This window comes from Gymnogyps californianus, chromosome 20 (assembly GCF_018139145.2).
Source record: "Gymnogyps californianus isolate 813 chromosome 20, ASM1813914v2, whole genome shotgun sequence".
Lineage (NCBI taxonomy): Eukaryota > Metazoa > Chordata > Aves > Accipitriformes > Cathartidae > Gymnogyps > Gymnogyps californianus.
Window position 1 is genome coordinate 5,246,973 of NC_059490.1, and position 18,925 is coordinate 5,265,897.

The 18,925-nt window shown below is 53.4% G+C and overlaps 1 protein-coding gene across 4 annotated transcripts in view; it reads right to left on the reverse strand.

Moving 5' to 3' along the window:
• The window catches only part of DTX2 (deltex E3 ubiquitin ligase 2), a 40,125-nt gene extending 34,286 nt beyond the window's left edge, over positions 1–5,839 (reverse strand). For 2 of the 4 annotated variants that reach the window (XM_050909059.1, XM_050909057.1), the window contains exon 1: positions 228–607. In XM_050909059.1, coding sequence (XP_050765016.1) covers positions 228–534 — 307 coding nt within the window. In that variant the 5' untranslated portion in view covers positions 535–607. Of the gene's footprint in view, positions 1–227; positions 617–1,333; positions 1,432–5,796 lie in introns of those variants that run through there. The other 2 variants (XM_050909061.1, XM_050909060.1) reach the window with 2 other exon arrangements.
• Positions 5,840–18,925: the final 13,086 nt, after the last annotated feature.

The following is an 18,925-nucleotide window of genomic DNA, read 5'->3' on the forward strand; positions in this document are numbered from 1 at the left end:
CCGCAGATTCACACCAGCCAACACTGATTTTTCTCACATGCCAATATGCTGGGCAGCAGACAGCATCGGGAGAGAAGCAGACATGCCACCTCTCAAAGAACTGCCCAGCAGTAGCAGCAGACAGCAGAGCTTTGTAGGGCTCTCCTGCACAGAACGAGGCCCCGCTTATCTCCAAGCACACAAGCAGCCTCATCAAAACCCCAGCATGGGCAGGGAAGTTCCCTTACCTGTATCCTGCCGGAACTGTGTCAAGCTTGGGATGTCGATGACGTAGGGTGCCAAGACAGGATCCGCATGTCCCAAAGGGATGCTGCTGACAAGCCCTGACCCTGAACGCCGGCCCTTCTGCTGAGAGGCCTGAAAAACCTGTTCAATGTAGCTGCAGACGTTCCCTCGGTACGGCCTCCACCTGCCAAATTCATCCTGCCATTCCCACACCGCCACTGCCGTGGAGTTGCTGCTGTGCCCTGGGGCAGAACTGGGGAGTCCGGATGGCCCGGCTGAACTGCTTCCCGCTCCCTGAGCTGCTGCCATGTTCCTCCCTGAGGTCTGGGCACGCCGCGATTGGAAGTGGCAGCCGCGCTGGCTGGCCTTACACCATTTTCTTCTGGGGGACCTGCAGCAAGAAACGAAGAGAGCACACGGAGCTGAGAATGATGCCCCAAACCCACCCCACATCCATACCACACAAGCCATTTAAGAGAGGGAAACAAGCTCAGCCTTTCACAGAAAATGCTCACTATGCATTTAGGAGACTACAGAGAAGTGGATCAGCCTCAAAATCCTCTGGTCGAGGGCAAATGAGGTGCCACCACCCACTCCCTGCCAATGCTAGCACTCTTCTTGCTAATTCAGAGCAAAAACTCTTAGGTGAGACTCTGCTTCCTGTGATTTGCAGCACCAGACACCACCAGAGTCGCTGCAGACCTGCTGCAGATCTGCATTAGGCAGATCCGTAAGCCCTGACCCGAGCTCAGATGCTCACCAGCCAGGAGTGTGCCAAGGCAAGCAGCCACTCCGTACCCCTCCCCACCCATGCTCAGCGCCGGTCCTGGCAGTGTTACGCTCTGACCACCCCGACATGAGCTGCCAGCTTGTGAGCAGGAGCTCCCCAAGCACTTGTGCACATGAATGACTTGGTTATACAAGCGGTTCCCAAACTCTTCTCACGGATCTGAGCTTCAGGGCTACAACGTCAGCTCCATTCAGGCTTCTGACCGCTCAGTTTTGATCCAGGATCTGTCCCTTGACTCCTTCTGTGCAGCGTTATACATGCACACAAAGCCAGAAGACCATACTTCACGCGCAGTCTGCAAATCGCAGTAATACGTACGTTGAGCGTGATCTGAGCGAAGAATGGATGGGAAGGAGTACGAAAGCACCAGGAGGAACACAGGGCGTACAGGTCCTCAAGATTGCAGTACACCTAGCTGCAGCTTCTCAGGTTGGAAAACAAGGAATATCTTGAAACACCAGATAATCTGCATCAACAAAGACTCAAGCCAGAGACTCAAGCCATTAAGAGATGATTTGGGGAAGAATAGAGAATGGAGCAGGAGCCTTAAGACACCCAGATAAAGACACAAAGGGCAGTGAGTAAATCCTAACTACTCACAGAGACAAAAGATCACCACCACTCTTAGCCCCCAAGGATGTAAAAAAGCAGACCCAAAGCCATCACATGGTCGCCAAGCTGTCCAAGAGACACCAGAGGTCTGATATTTAGCATTCCTTGTCTTGCAAGGAATCCTGTCCAGACCATCTGGACACACGTGTCTTGGTGCCCGAAGGACAGACCACTTGGAGATCCCCGTGAGCAGGTGGGTACGACTGTGAATGAGCAAAATTAATTTTGTTTTAAAATAAAGTCACCTTCTCCCTCCTAAGGTCTCATGTCATTGACTGCTCGCTTAACTCCCAGCAGTTAGCAGAGAGCTATGAGCTTCCTTCCCATCAAATGGAAAAGTTCATGTCTCCCAAGAGGCAGAGCAGCAGTGGGTGGCTTCCACTGGAGGATGCCATCTGCGCGGAGAATGACATCCCTGCCGGATGGGGGAAGATCCCACACTCCGTGGAGCGTCCCACCCATCATGCTCGTGTGGCTTGCTAGCTTAAAAAAGAAAGAGAAAAAGAGCGAGCGAAGAACAGACGCGCCCACGTGTCTGCATTTATAAGAGGAAAGCAACACTTTCTCCAGGAATTCATTGTAAATTAGTTTATGAGCTGCTCTGAGATTTTTACAGAACGCCCCCAGCTCAACTGGTGGTGGTGACAAACCGCTCCAGATCACCAAGAGAAGACCCTGGTCTCTGCAACTGATCTTTTCCATGTAATTCGTTCTCCCCTAATGCACCAAGGACAGCTATTTTACTGCTCAAAACAGCAAATTCAAACTTGAGGTATCAAACCCAACACCTGCCTCTGCCAGTTCTTTTTATGGCAGGTTTCACACCAACACATCTCCTCCTCAGGGACCGCCAGCTCAGGACCATGCTCGGCTCGGACCAGCGTGAGCCAAAGCAGGGCTGCAGGGTTTTCTGTCCTACCCACCTGCATTAGGTGCTCTGAACCCCAAATAGAGAACCAACACCCCCCCCAAAGCTGTTGTTAGCAAATATTCATCTGCACATCCTACAGCCAGAAGCAGAGCAGGAGAGCAGAGGGAGGCTGTTTGGAGGGAGTCGGCAATTCATTTTCCTTCCTTTTTAAAACACAGCAGCAGGAAATGGAAAAAAGGGCATCCCAGCAGAAAAGCTGCCTCCTTCACGTACCACCTTGCACTCGCAGGGACACTGGCCGAGAACCGCCGGGTGACAAAAGCCGATTGCTCACCCCCTCAGACGGCAGCGATGCTTTCAATCCCGGACCACACGCAAAGGTACCCAGACTGGCTGCACGTGAGCGTCGCGTGCTCCAACGTTCACTTCCCCATCAGAATGGAAAAATATTTCCTGCGCTGGGACCGCTGGTCCAAAGGAGGAGCAAGGGGCGTATTTCAGCCTCCTGCCAGCTCTCGCTGCTGAACGCTGCGTGAGCCAGCAGCTGTTTGCATGGATTGGGAAGCGAGGAATGCAGGAGAGCTTCAGTAAGCCAAAATTACATGAGTCCCTGAGTTAAGGCAAACAAGAGAAAGAAAAGGCCTGAAGTTGCAGTTCCCTTCCCCTCTCTGTGAATTCAGCAGCACACAAATATTAAAAGCTGAGAAATTCAATACCAGAGCTGCACGTACAGTTTTCAGCCTACTCCCTTGGGCTGCCGTGTGCGTTACACCAAGGCAGAGAGGGTTTGGGGTAGGCAGCTAGCAGAGCTGTACGCAGATGGCTGGCTGCGGCTTGGGATGTGTTACACATCCCACTTTACCAGCATTGCGTTTTGGATGCTAGCAGCAGCAGTTCAGCTGCACCAGCTCCTTCACGCTGGCTCTGTCCTGGGAAGACTGGCAGCCCCGAGAGAGTAGCTACACGTCTTTGCTAAAATCCCACAGACTATAACACTTCACCTTGAGCTTTAAAAATGCCTTGAAAAGCTAAAAGTCTACAAACGCCTAAAAGGTATGTTTATTCAGCAAACAGTCCTGGCTCCAAGCAGAAATCCGATGGGCCACCTTGCCCCAAATGAAAACAAAACCCCGACTACTTGAAGTGCAAACTTAAATATTCCAGACAACTGCCCTCCACTGAGGTAGCAATTTGTAACATGGGCTCAGATCTTGAATTTGGATTTGTTTGGTTGGATCTTTACAGCCCAGCACAATCTCTGAAACATTTGCCCACATGCCTTTAACCAGGGACTTGGACAGGAAAAGAATTTGGGTGCGTTTCAGTTGTGTTTCCCAGCAGATTCACTCCCTGCTCCTCAAACTCCAGCAAATGGTGGTGAGAAAGCTGGGGAGGGGCAGGTGGGAATTAAAGCATTTGAAAGGCATGTTTAATTCTCAAACCTGTTCTACTTCCAGAAAGCAGAATCTTCTTTCACTTTAAATGCAGGATCTTAAAATTCACGGGTCTGAGATGATTTCTAAAAATGCCAAGTCCCTTTTTAAGTTTCTGAACTGAAATTGCCAGCGCTGAAAAAGGTTTAAATGATATGCTAGCTTGTGCCTGGAAAAGAAAGGGCCTCAGGAGCCCTTGAGCTGGGCTGCATTAAAAAAATAAAAATCACCAGACTGGTAAAACAGAGACTTTGCAGCAGGTTGCTCAGAAAAGAGGGTGCCCAGGAGGGATTTGTTAAGCGCCACTAACACCACATGAGAGATGGGACTGGAAGGGCTACAAAGAGCCCACGAGAAAAGATTACACACGGATTAGGAGAGCACATAAAGCACTGGGAGGCAGCAGGGCCGTAATAAGCCCGTGACCCCGTGCAGGGTGCACGACTGGAGCAGCATTACAGGTGCCCTGTGCCACCCTGACCCCAAATCATCCAGCCAGGGCCCCCACAGCCCCCCAACATCATCCGATCTGCACTTCTGGGCCCAGCGCAACCCGAGCTGTGAACACAGCGATGCAACAGGGTTTGAAACTCTTGCCAGGTAACTCATATCTAAACACATCTTTCCGTACACAAGCACCCAGCACCGACTAGCACACAGCTAGCAGCAACCCAGGAGCAAGAATAGAGCAAGGCAGTAGAGAGGAGGTCGCAGTAGTAACTCCAACCACGCAGATCGATCTGCCCCTCGACACAGTCCTGCCTTCTTCCAGCCTTTGCCGATCCTCGCAGCACAATGTAGCTGGGTTGACAGCCAAAAGAACAGAAGAAATAAAACCCGACCGCTCCAAACCTGGACTCCTTCCATTCAAAACAAGCTTCAAGAGAGTTCCCTTCGGAGGAGAAAATAAAGACCGCAGCTGAAGCAGAACAAAGCGTTTGCCTATCAGCTAGGCAGAGGGCTTATTTCAGGCACAAATGAATAGGAAAGCTGACGCAGCGAGAAGAGGGCAGGTACACCTGAACACAGGATCACACCAAACCCGGCATCCCACTCGCTCGCTCCAGGGTCCTTCCGGGCACTGAAGCAGATTATTTATTTGCGGGGAGAGCGTTTACTTGTGGGGGTGCAAACCTGGCAAGGTCTGGAGGGCTCCTCCAGCTTTCCGAAAGCTTCGACTAGCACCAGGAGGGCTCTTCCCCTGCTTTTAGCAGGGTGGCACGGCCGAATCGCCGGGAAGGGCAAAGCCAAGTCCTGCCGAGGGGAGCCGGTGGCTGAGGGCCGGCCTGGCCGCTCCGCCGTGGACGCACGCCCGTCAGGGAGTTCAAGCCGACCCTGGAAGCTCTCAGCAACACCGACAGACCCACCGGAGCCAAGGCGGCCGCCTCCTGGCTTCAACACGGCACCCCCCGCTTCAGGCACCCGGTTACCCCGGGGTAAGCCCCTCTCACGGGCCCACCCTGGGCTCCTCAGGTGCCGGGGGGGGGGTTTTGTCCGGGCGGCACCGATCCCCGTCCCGGGAGCGAAAGAGGGGCCGGGGCCTGGTGCGAGGGAACCGTGCCCTTGTCCCCCAGGCCGGGGTGGGGGGGGGAACGGCCCCCCAGGCCCGCAGGCCCCAGGCTCCCCCCCCGCCCCCGCTCCGCCGCTCCCAGCGGGCTGAAGCGGCCCGGGCAGGGGCAGGCTGGGCCCGGGGCGGCCGCGCGTCGGTACCGGTCGCTCGCAGCCGTGACGGCCCCGGGAAAGGCCCCTGACGGACGGCCCGGGCCCACCGCACCAGAGGGAAGGGGCTGCCGGCGCTGCCCGACCCCACGCCGCCCAGCCCAGCCCAGCCCAGCCCGCCCCCCCGGCCCCGCCGCGTCCCTCACCCCGAGTCCCGGCGGCGGCGGTGGCTGCGGGGCTGCCGCTTCCCGGCCCGCGGCGGCGGGAGGCACCGCGCATGCGCCCGCGCGGCCGCCTGGGGGATGTAGTGCGGGGGGCGGGGCCGGCAGCGCCCGGAGCGGGCGGGGGGGGGGGGGGGGCGTGAGTGAGTGTGATAGTGGGGGCGTGGGCGTGTGACACGGGGCGTGTGACACCGCCGGCTGGGTGTGGTGCCGCGTGTGCTGCTGCGTGGGTGAGAGTGATACCGGGTGTGCGAGACGGCGTGCGTGAGCGTGATGCCGGGTGTGCGTGTGCCTGATACCCTGGGGGTGCGATACTCCGGGTGTGCGTGCGTGTGATGCTGGGTGTGCGTGTGCGTGATACTGCGTGTGTGATACTGCGTGAGTGTGTGTTACTGCATGAGTGTGAATGATACTGTGTGTGAGTGTGATACTGGCACGTGACACTGTGTGTGTGTGCCTGACGCTGCGTGTGAGCGTGACACTGAATGTGTGATATGGTGTGCGTGAGTGTGATGCTGGTTGTGTGTGTGCGTGATACTGTGTGTGTGTGATGCTCTGGGTGTGTGATACTGGGTGTGCGTGAGTGTGATGCTGGGTGTGAGTGTGATACTGTGCATGTGAGTGTGAGCATATGTAACACTGGGTGTGTGAGGTACTGTGTGTGTGATACAGTGTGCGTGTGTGTTACTGCATGTGCATGAATGATACTGTGTGTGAGTGTGATACTGGTGTGTGATACTGGGTGTACTGTGTACGTGAGTGTGACGCTGGGGCATGTGTGATACTGTGTGTGTGAGCGTGTGCGTGTGTAATACTGGTTGTGTGAGATACTACGTGAGTGTGATATGGTGTGAGTGCACGTGTGTGTGTTACTGCACATGCATGAGTGTGATACTGTGGGTGAGAGATACTGTGTGTGTCATACTCCGTGTGCGAATGTGAGCATGTGCGTATCACTGTGCGTGCAATACTCTGTGGGTGTGTGCTACCATGTGTGCGAGATACTCTGTGTGTGTGCTACCATGTGAGTGCGATACCGTGTGAGCGTGATACTGCATGTGCAAGTGATACTCTGTGTGAGTGTGAGCTCGTGTGTGATACCGTGTGTGCATACTATATATGTGTGATACTCTGTTCCTGAGTGTGTATGTGTGAGGTACTGTATGTGTGTGACTGATTGTGTGTTTATGAGTGTGCAAGCGTGTGTGAGAAGCTGTGTGCTTGTGCGTGAGAGCAGAAGTGTGTGTGAGACGGTAAGGGGCTGTGCATGCACCCCTGCGAGCACCCCGCTGTGAGCACCCCCTGCCTCCCCCAGGAGCTGGGGGCAGAGCCGTGCCGGCCGTGCCCCTTGCACACTGAGTGTGCCCCACACACACCGAGCGTGCCCCCGCATGCCTCCCCTTGCCCAGGCTGGGGTGGGTCAGAGCCGCTTTGCTCGGCGTCACTGCGGGGACAGTGTCACCCCTTGTCCAGGCAAGGGGACAGGCACCCCCCACCCCGGGGGCTGTGCCATCCTGGTGCCGTGGGGTCCATCACCCAGGGCCCTTGGGGAGCTCCTGTGTCCCCCTCCAACTCCTTAAATCCACGGCAGCCCCCCGGGACCCGGGCTGGAGGAGAAGCCTGGCTGCACAGGCGATGCCCGGCTGCCTGCCTGCCTGCGGGCGGTAGAGGCAGGGCTGAGAAAGCCATGGAAAAAGAGCAGATCACCAGCTGGATTAAAGGACTTTTAAAATGTATTTTTATTGTAAAGGCGAGCAACAAAGAGAGAAAGAGATTTCTGGCTTTGAAAAGATCTGAAAATGGGGAGAAGCGCAGGGAGGTTGTCATTTCTCTGCCAAAAATCCTGGGGCAACCTGAACCACGTGCTTCACAGAGATGATGCAGGGTTAGAAGGAGAGAGCAGGAGCTACATGGCCTTGCTCTTCCTTGCTTTTGCAGCTTTGAAGATCTTTTTATTTTGATGCCTTTTGTTAAAATCTTTTTTTTTTTTTTTTTTGCTCATACCTAATGAGAGAGCTGTTGATGCTCATGCTCAGCAATCGATACCCAGCCCCTGCTCTCCCCCATGCCCTGGATGGCTCTGCTCTGCTCCGGCTCTGCTCCCGCTCTGCTCTGGCTCTGCTCCTGCTCTGGCTTTTTTCTGTGTTCCTTACACCACTCCTCTCCTGGGGCTTTTGCGCGGAGCAAGGCAGAGTGGAGCAGGGAGCAGCGTGCGTCCCCCTCCAGAGCAGGGGCCGTGGGTTTCCCCAGGAGAGGTGGCACTGGGGTCTTCTCCTGACACCGGTTCTGCAATATCTTGGGCCCAGGATACAGAATTTGCTCCTTTTAGAGAAACGCTAGACATACTTACGCTCCCGTGTTGTTACCTCTATCCCCGTGGTTCAGCAGAGCCCGTGACATCTATGTCTCGTTAGAGGTGCAGCCTCTAACGAAGCTTAATGCTTCTGGATGTCGTCTGTGGGAGCTGCTTTGTAGACACTGACTCATGCGTTGAAGGTGGCGTGTGACTCCTGGGGGGGCTGTGGCCACCCGGAGCCGGATTCAGCCGGGGATTGATCAGCTGCTCAGCTACGGCCTTGAGGAGAGTTATTTTCGGTTTCATTTACATTCATGTAAATCAGAAACAAACCCCTGGATATTACTGCCACGTTCGTTGTTTGAGCACGGGATGAGGTTCGTTAAATATAATGCATGTGCGCCGCAGATATCTCTAACAATAGAGCACTGCTTCCTTCCAGCTGCCTGCTTCGTCTTGATCAGACCCCTTGCAAGACGTATGTGTTTATTTAGAGATTACATTAACTCTGGAACACTTGCAGGTAGGCAAATTACTTCTTCAGCAGCTGAAGTCAAAACCACCACCAAGACATTTCAAAATCAGGAAGCATTCACCAGTCCTTATCAAATGACTTTAAACTTCCCCGGACTTTACATCCAGCAGCACTGATTCACCCATGACGTGCTGTGATACGCCTGCTCCAGAGGTGCTCCAAAAGGCTTATAAAAATAAAGTGCATTATGCTCAGACTCAATAATTACAGCAAAAATACCATACAGAACAGCTTACACCATAGGCACGGAGGGATATTATAAAACTCTGCTTCCTGGGTTAAATACACAGGACTCATCTTTACAGAGCTTATATAGGGTCAGTTTTCTGCTTACAGAAGATGTATAGTGCCAAGCACATAACCGTTGCAGCTGCAGTAAAAATCCTCTGGAGCTGTATCTCCCTGCAGTTCAGGCTCGTATGCAAACGCCCGTGGATTTCTCTGTTCCAGGATGGATGAGACTGTCATATACTTCAGTTCAAAATACTCACAAAGTACTAATAATTGCCAAATGTGATTGATAGTCTGCTTGTAATGTGTCTGTTTAAACAATAAGTTTCACATTTACAACTCAGGTGCTTAGAATTCCTGTCTCCTGCGGCTGTAATTAGGAACCGAAGAGCGATGTGAAGGTTTTTTTTCCTTTCTACCTCGATACACACAAGCCTGAAAAATAGATAGGTACGCTTTATAAAGCCGTGCTGGGAGCAGGTTCTGATTCGTGTGGTCACACAGGTGGACAAGCATTAAATATCTTCTGATCCTAAAGAGGAAAAGTGTTCAGGGAGAATCGAGGATGGTGAAGAATAGATCATAGTGAGCCTGGCAGAGCTACCCGGCATGGCTGGAAGATGAAGAGATGGTGCAAGTGAGGAGCAAGGAGTCCCGGCTGATGGGGGAAGCCGGGCGAGGGCTTTGGATGATGCTACAGAGTGTGAAGGGTGTTACAGATACGGGCTGCAGGGTGTCTACAGGGTTGTGGAAGAGCAGAGGTGCACTGGCTGTAGTTATCGGGAGAAGGGAAGGGCTGTACGATGGGGATAAACCAGCCAGGTGGTGGCTGAGCTGTGGGAAGAATCTGGAAGTGCATTGGATTTATTTCCTTCTTCTTATTGTATTTTATTATTTATTTTTAAGCAGGGATTCGTGAGCTGATCTGCTAGGACATCTTGCCTCAGGGTACATGGAAGGCTCTGCTAGGCATGGTAGATGGCTAAGGTATCTCACCTCAGCAATACAACTGCGTTGCTGGACGTCAGTCACCCTTTTCTCATACCTCCCCCTCTCTTGTCCAAGCCACAGCTGTGTGCCATGATGGTCCAACACCCTGGAAGGGGTTAGCAGAGCCAAGGCACCAGGTACAACACGAATCCTGGGTCTGATGAAGAGCTGAGCCCATCAGACCACACTGCACAAAGTCCTTCAACTATTTTGTGTGAGGGGGGCTGCAAAGATGCTCGATGCTCTTTGGGCGTGAAAGGTGAACCTCAGTGTCCAGCTCTCTTTACGGACCCTGTTTACTATTTACAGGGATGCAGACCTCACAGTCCACACTGCCCACAAAAATATTTGATGTGATATTTGATGTGATTTTTACCCTAACGATCCACAGAGTTTAGCACAGTCCCTTATGCTTTTTTTTCAGCTGGATCCCTTGTTTCCTGTGCTCACACACTGAAACAACCTTCTCTGCATGCTCCCCGAATCAGTACGCAAAGCAGCGAGTCCTCCAACATGGGATCATCTTCTGTCTGAGCCATCCACACACCGGGGTAACTAGCCAAATATTTGTCTTCTCCCTGTTTCTTTTCCTGCAGCGAGGCTGGAAGGCTGTTGAATTAATTTCTCCATGGCTGCTCCATCTCACGTGTTTTTGACTCAAGGTCCTACACTAATGTATATAAAACCTGATGCTGGAGGCTCTGTTAAATTGCCAGGGTTAGCCTCATGCTCTGGGGCATAGCCCGGCCACTTAGAAAACTGTCTGTCGAAGCTATGCTGGGATTATTGCAGCACTCTGAATTCACAGCCCACTTGATTTCAGTTTAATTTCCCCGAGCAGACGAACCCAAAGTGACAGGAATTAGGAAGAAATTCCTCTGCAGGCAGAGGATAATAGGTGAAATTTCGTTTCATTTTCTTCTGCAGCAGCCGCCGCCACCGGTCCCTGCCAGGGACCGATTAGACAAAGCAGAGATGGGATCTGTTATGGCCATCCTGCTTTTACTGGGCGACCTTGCTCTCCAACACCTGGGATTTAGCTGCTGAAGGGGACATGTTCCCGGTCCCTGCTGGTGGTGGGAGATGCTCCATGAGCTCTGCTAAGCTCTCTGTGCCCCACTGCCTCTCTTCTCCAGGGAAATCATGGAATCATGAACGGTTTGGGTTGGAAGGCACCTTTGAAGACCATCTAGTCCAATCCCAGGTCATGGGCAGGGACATCTTCCACCAGATCAGGTTGCTCCAAGCCCCATCCAACCTGACCTTGAACACTTCCAATGATGGGGCATCCACAGCTTCTCTGGGCAACCTGTTCCCATGTCTCACCACCTTCATCACAAAACATTTCTTCCTTATGTCTAATCTAAATTTACCCTCTTTTCAGTTTAACACCCCTGCCCCTTGTCCTGTCACTACAGACCCTGGTAAAAAGCCTCGCTCCATCCCTGCCTTTGCAAAATCCAGCCAAGAAACCGCCGGCACTGAGTCCTCTGGGTTGTGTGCTCATCTCGCCTGCTCTGGCCATCCTCACCTCGCCATTAGTGCTAATTACGGACAGGGCTCTCCCCGCTCTGCCTTAGCTTTGCCCATTGCTTGGACCCCCCCGGAGCAGGCAGGTCCCTGGGGCTGGCACCACTGGAGCTTTCCTCTCTGCCCAAACCCATCACCTCCTCTCCCAGCTGCCTCAAGCGTTTCTTCCTGAAAATGCGTGCCACCTAGTGCACACTCAGCCGTGTGGCAGCCGAAAATGCGATCCATCCCTTCGGAAGTTTTCCGGAGCAGCCTGGACTAGATGGACCTTTAAAGGTCCCTTCCAACCCAAACTATTCTATGATTCTAAGTGTCAGGCTCGGACATGGCATCTCTATCCCACGCAGGTTCCTGCACCGGCAGGCAGCGGTGTCCACCCTATCTGTCTTGTCAGCCTGTCTGTCCCCGTACACGTCACCGCTTCCCAATCACACGCTTCGGCACGGTTTGAGCTCTCTGGCCTTTATTTAAAAGCACTTAAGCTGTGGCTGCAGCAGTCCTGTCTAACACCAGCAATGCTTCAGCAGAAGCGGGCTGCCTGTATTCCCCGGCGCTGGCAGACGTGGGCAGAGAAGCCAGCGAGTGCTGGTCCCAGCGGACACGTTGTATATCAGCGGCTGTTGTCCCATAGGATCCCGCTGCGGGAGCCCAGTGCAGGGTGAGGTTTCACCGCAGAGAGGTAATATCATGAGAGGGGACGCAGAAAAGGGAGGGAGTTACAGGTGTGCCCCAAAGCTAATGGTCCCCATTGAGTGCCTTTGCTGTGACCGACCGAGGGGGCCCAGCTCCCTGTTTCCCATCCCTTCTCCTACCCTACGGTCCGTCCCTGCTCCTCTGCAGCTCTGGATGCTGGCTGGAGCCCATGGCACGGGTCGGCTGCCCTCGCAGAGCCGCCTGTCAGCGCTGTGTCCTTGGGCTGCTCTTTCTCACCTGGCTGGGGTGGTTTCTGCAGCACGTTGGTCAGGAAACAGATTACCGGGAGGAACAAAGGTGATTTTGTCTGGGGAGGGGATGGGTACCTCTCCCTGAGCTCCAGCTTGCTGCAGCCGAGGGCAATGCTGAGCCTCTCTGGGGGCTGCGGCTGCCCTTTCCTCAGCCCTGCCCTTCCTTCAGCACTTATCAGCTGCCAGAAAATACATTAAAATTAGCACTTGGGTTACCAAATAGCACAGAGGTGTGCTAGGACCACAGCTCCAGCTGCAATGAGGCAGGGCTCGACGCCAGGACAGGGGAACCGAAATGCTCTTGTACTGCGCTTACGTCTTTCCCTTCTCCTAAGGCTGCTGGACAACGGCTGGTCTGGGGGGTGAGAGCTCCTCTCCTGGGACCCCACGACACAGGGTCCCATCCGCTGCCCGTGCCCTGGAGCAGCAGGAGGAGCAGAGGAAGGCATGGAAGGAGGGGAGGCTGCATCCCGCTGCAGGTGCAGCATCCTTCGTGCCGGTGCTCCCCAAAGCGCAGGCGGCAACGGGAAGGAAACCTGTAAATACCCAGTGATTTAGCTCAGCAATCAGCAGGGGAAATCTGTCGTTCATTATAAGCCGGCTAATGGCTCACAACAGCAACTGGTGTCCTGAGGAACAGCTCAGCGCCGTGCTTTCCTCCTGCCAGCAAGAAGATGTCTTTTGTTTTAGCTTATGGCTTTTTTATATTGCACCAGGCCCTTCTAAATCACCAACATATTTCCTGGCAATGATGTAGCACATACAAATAAGTTTATCTCTCCTCTCTGTATTTTCCCAGCTAATTGAAAAGGGAAACCTTTTTTTTTAATTATTTTTCTGGAGGCTCTGTGTTTTCTGCAGATTTGTGAGCCACTTGTTTTCCCCAGCTTCCACCCATGACCGAGCTGCTGCCATAAAAGAGACCTGGTGACAGCTGCTGTAGATGCCATCCACCCTGCCGCCTGTAGGAAGCTGTGGCAGATGCTGCTCGTGGCACGTGTCAGATGCTGAGTGGACATGGGAATGGCCCCGCTCAGCCCTGAGCCCTCCAGAAGCCGCTCTCCCGTGAGCATCACCGATGTCCCTGAGTGACTAGGCAGCAGGACCATCACGAAGGACAAAAAGAGCTTTTTTTCCGGGCGAACAAGAGAACAGCCTTGTGGAATTTTATAATTAGCCTTTCTTATGTTGTGGCTGTTTCCTTGAATAAGGCTGGCTGTGTTTTCTCTTCCTTGGAGCAGCGCAAGCCCGTAGCCTGATACTGCCAAGCCACTCAAAGCACATGCAGTAACGATGTAGACACGGAAAACGTCTGAGATGCTGCTCAAAAGGCCCGAGAAATCATGGACAGGGTGGAGAGCATCTTTGGGCTGCTGACCTTACCCCTGCGCGCTTGCATTTAGGGAAGCTTACGTTCCTGGTGTTCAAAGTCTGGGTGCAGATCGATGCTGAAGTTGATGATTTCCAGTCCACGGGCCCTGGCAGCTAGCCAGGATGGCAGAGAGTTTGTCAAAGTTTAGGCAAAACAGACTTAAAAGGCACCTTTGAAACTTGCATTTGCGAGCTGGCTAATTAGAACTTTGCTGCTACTGGGAAATAAAAAGTAAATGCCTAATTGCTAATTACTGAATCCCTACAAGAAAGTAACGGCAGATGGGTAACCGTGCAGTTAGCGACAGTTGTAGCCAGAGCCTGCTTTGTACTGAGTTAAACACGAAGACAGTTGTAGCCAGAGCCTGCTTTGTACTGAGTTAAAACACGAAGCCCAGGCATTTAAGGCCTTTAAGGGCATTTAAGGGTCTGGGCTTTGTGTAGGAGCAAATGAGCAATCCAGCAGCAAGAGCAACCAGGCAACTGCTGCCTCCCGTGACAGCGAGGGCAGGAATCCCGTTGATCATAAGATCGACTTGTTCAAAGCCAAAAGCACACCAGATTCCTAAAATTGCTGGGGAGCTTAAGAGTTCACAAGACTGGGAAACCCAGTACGTTTGGGGGTCCTTTTTCCATTGCCTTCGAGGCTGCTGAGACCCAAGAGTCTCGCATTGTCAGGCTTTTAGTCGCAATGATGGTTAAAATGGTTAAAAGGCCACAATGGTTAAAAATGGTTAAACACACACTTCCTTTTAAAATAAAGAGAGATGCCCAGTCGGGAGCTGAAGGAGACAACATGAATGTGTAGCACACGAGGTGATGGAGGTGGATGGGAAAGGTTTCCAGCCTTGGGGTATGGGTATCCTTCACCGCAGGCTGAGGTTGCAAGGACATGGCAGGGCTCTCTCATGTCCTCAGCAGAGCTGCCTTGGATGGCCGGGCAGGAAAAATCCTGAAAAAAACCGACCTCTGAAGGCAATTTGTTGCCCAGGTACAGGCAGGGAGGACCATGGTTTGCAGGAGGAGCGGGGCCCCCGACAAGCTGTCCCCAAGTCCCCTGGGCAGGGCAAGAGGCTTGGGACCATCCCCTCCCGCTGCATCCCAGTGCTGGCTCAGGCATCGACAGAAATATTTCCAGCCAGATGGTTATTGCTGGCTTCCTCTCCAGGTGGGCATTCAGAAAGCCGAGGAGGGAGGTGGGAAGGAGCTGAAAAGCCCAAATCCTCTGAAATTGCTTCTCCCTTCCCCTGAGGCGTAACCCAGGCTCTGCCAGCACCCAATTTAAGGATGCGTCCCTGCCTGCCTTCCTGAAACCCGAGCCATTCCCTCCCCGCCATGTCTCCTTAGAGGTCTTCCCTCTCTTCCTCCCTCTCTCCTTCTTCCTCTTCTTCTTCCCCCTCCTCCTCCTCCTCCCTCTCTTTCTCCTTTGCTTTTGGGATGCTCTACCCCAGGATGGGATGCAGGGCTGCCGTCCTGCACTAGAGCTGTAACCCAGCTGACAGCAGCCACCTCCCGGCCCCAAAGGTGCAAAGAGATGATGGGCTGGAGCTGTTCAGTTGATGGATGAAATCCTTTTTCTCTTCTTTCTTTATTTTTTTTTAAATCTACTAAACAAGATCTCACCTAAAGAAAAAATTCCTGCCTTATCCCCATCACCTCTTTACTGGGAATGTTCATTTCAACAATTATTTTTTAATTTTTTTGACTAACTAGCCAGCTCTTTACTTCAAAAGAGAACAGTTATTTCTGGGATTCAATATACCCATCTTTATACTGGAAAGAAAATACCAAACAGGTATGTGGATTTATGATGCTTTTTTTTAGGTCAGCGCGGTCATTACAAATAACGCTCTGACGGGGCGGTGGCAGCTGAAAGACTGTAATTTCTTGTGAAGTTGCTTGAATAGTTGAAAAGTGGAAGAAGTGACAGCTAGAGAGCAGGGGGGTCGGTCCAGCTGCGGCCAAGGGGGACCAGAGGGGGACCAGAGGGGGACCAAAGGGGACCAAAGGGGACCAAAGGACCCATGGGCTCTCGTGTCCAGGCAGGAGGAGGGAGTTTTCACCGAGGGCAAAGAGCTGGTTGGCGCAGTGTGTCTGCCGTGGCGTGTGTTATTTGGGGTGCAAGCAAGGGCTTTCTGTGCCCTGCGTTAGAGCCCCGCTCCTACCCTGTAAGTTTTGCATCAGACACGGTGGTCAGCGCTCCTGCGGGATGGGGGCTGATACGGGGTACGCTGCTTCTTCCATCGGATGCGTGGTTGGAGTTTGTTTTACAAGACACCTAACAGCTGGAAAGACCTTAGTTTGAAGGCACTTTCAGAAACCCACATTCAGCAACCCTTTAAAAGGGATGCTGTGCTTTGCTACAGTGCCACGATGGCTTATTATGGCTTACAAGCGGTTTTTAATCTAGAGGCATTCTCAAAGGGCCCCAACACCCCTGGGTGCAAGGAAAGGGGGTTCAGTTTGCAGCCGAATCCCGAGCGTTGGGTGAGGATGGAGAAGCAGGTGGAAAAGCACAGGCAGAGAAGGAAAGTCGGGTTTTACCTTTTTGGGGTTGGCTGTGGCACAGCATTGCAGCGGTTAATGCCCGCTGCCACCCTGCCAAGGAGCAGGAACGTGCTGGCTCCGGCACAAAAGTGGCCCGTGATGACAATGTCCCTGAGAGCAGGACATGATGCGGGGGTTTGGCCGGGGCAGGGCGGCAGAGGGGCCGTCTGTCAGCCCTGCCCCACCGGGGAGCGGGGAGGGCCGGCGGGACAAAAGGCGACATTATTTGGTGCTGCAGGAGGGATGAATGGGGTATTGAAAAACACCACCTTAGAGAGTAGATTGATTTTCATCCCCCATCACTGAGCCGTCTGTCTGCTGGCGGGTCTCCTCCCGAGGCTTGGTCAGCAGGAGCTGAGCGGTGAGAGCAGGGAGGTGAAACGGGGCCGGATCCCATCCGCCGTGGCTCCATCCTGCACCTCCAGCGCTGTGCTACCATCATCTCTCGCCGGTGCAGGCAACAAAGTCAAAGGCTTGGTCTGGAGGCTTGGGAGCCCACCCAACCTATGGTCTTGAGGGACCTTGGCTGGGTGGACATGGCACCAGCACATGGTCCCACCTGGGAGCTGTTCCCACCCCGTGCCTCCGCACCGGAAAACCAGGAGCAGAGAAAGGCTGGATGAGAGGTTTCCACAGGGGGGGTGTTTAGTCACCGATACGGCCGATTTCAACGTCCTTTGCCAAGTTTCTGATCATCAGTAGATGCCTCAAGCGGCAGCAGCCGGTGCCCATCCCTTCGGGAGATGCCGTGCCTCGTGTAGGCTGGAGGGACTAATTTTAGGGCTCTGCTTAGCTGAGACTCACAGCCTGGCTTTAGAGCCAGCATGTGAAAGCATCCTCACGATGGCACTCCTCCACCAGCGCACGCTGCTGTCCCAGTGCTGCTGTCAGGCCGACTGCTGGGACTGCTGGGATGTTGGCCTGGGTTGCCAGAGGTGTAAGGGAGAGCAGGATCAGTCCCCATCCCACTCCCCAACAGGGTGCGAGTTGAAACAGAGCTAGAAATCCACCGCTTCGGCAGTAATTTCTGAAGGGAGCAGTAAATGAAGGGGAAATGGCATCTTACGATATTTAATCTCTTCCTCGTTTTCTGCCCGACATGCCCGGTTTGCTTTCCATCTTGCCCCGTGGAGTCTGTGTCTCCATCCCCCAGGTGAATGAGGTTGTCCTATTAGACCCCAGAAATTTCTGTCTTCCCAGAGAAATGCCTTTCCCTGCTTTTTCCCACGGGATGATGAAGAGTGGAGACAACGAGGGCCTCTGGGTAAAGCCCCCGGGAACGTGCTAGCCGAGGCGGGGAGGTCTCATGTTGGGTGGTTAGCATGGAGGTCTTGGGGGACATGGGTGGCCAGGGATTAGAGCTGCCCAGGAGAGCTCTTGAGTGCGTTAATTCATCACAGGGTGATGAAGAAAGATGGGTGCAAGGCACCAGACGGGGCGTTTGGGTACCTCAAGTGCCACATATGACCACGTGCTGCCTGGTGGGACCCCATGGGGACCGCGGCACAGGCTGGGTGCCGGGAAGGGTCCCTGGGAGCGGGGAGGCTGTGTCACCCGCGGAGCAGATCCCCGCTTCACGCAGGAGGAGGTGGGCATGGTCTGCAGGAGCCCACTAGAGGAGAGCACCGGAGGGAGGGTGTCGTGGTTTGACCCCAGCCAGCAACTAAGCACCAGGCAGCCGCTCCCCCCCCTCCCAGTGGGATGGGGAGGAGGATCTGGGAAAAAAAAAGTAAAACGCGTAGGTTGAGATAAGAGCAGTTTAATGACTAAAATAAAATATAATTCTAACTAATAATAATAAAAATATAGTAATAATAATAGTAATGAAAAGGAATACAACAAAAAAAGAGAAATAAAACCCAAGAAAAGACAAGCGATGCACAATGCAATTGCTCACCACCCGCTGACCGATGCCTGAGCAGCAATCTGCCCCTCCCGGCCAACTCCCCCCAGTTTCTATACTGGGCATGACGTTCTATGGTATGGAATACCCCTTGGGCTAGTTGGGGTCAGCTGCCCTGGCCGTGCTCCCTCCCAGCTCCTTGCACACCTGCTTGCTGGCAGAGCAGGGGAAATGAAAAGTCCTTGACTTAGGATAAGTGCTACTTAGCAACAACTAAAACATCAGAGTGTTACCAACATTATTCTCACACTAAATCCAAAACACACTGTGCCAGCTACTAAGATGAAAATTAACTCTATCCCAGCCGGAACCAGGACAGAGGGGAGCCAAGGCAAAGCAGAGGGTTGGCCACGGCTGTGTCCAGGCTGGGCTTCAGCTGAGCGTTTGTCACTGGCAAAGCCGGAGCAGCCTTGCTGGGGGGGGGGACATGGGGCGGGCAGCCTCGCTGGGGGCGAAGTGAACACCATCTCTTTCCAAAGGGGGTTGTGTGACACGGCTTGGTGCAGTACTAGGTCCACTCCATGGTTTAGGAAGTGCCTTTCAGACTTGTGTGGATGGAGAGCTCCTTCCCAATTCCACCTGGAGTTAATGTGTGACTCAGTTTACCCACGTGTGGTATGGGGTATATGGTATATATGTGCCACGGGGTTTGCTTGTAACCTCATGCAGAAGTAACAGAAGGACAAGCTCCACGTGGAAGCAAATAGGACGGTTCTCTGAACGTCTTGGGGGCTGAAGACCCTGGGTGAGCACTCTGAGGCTCAGCA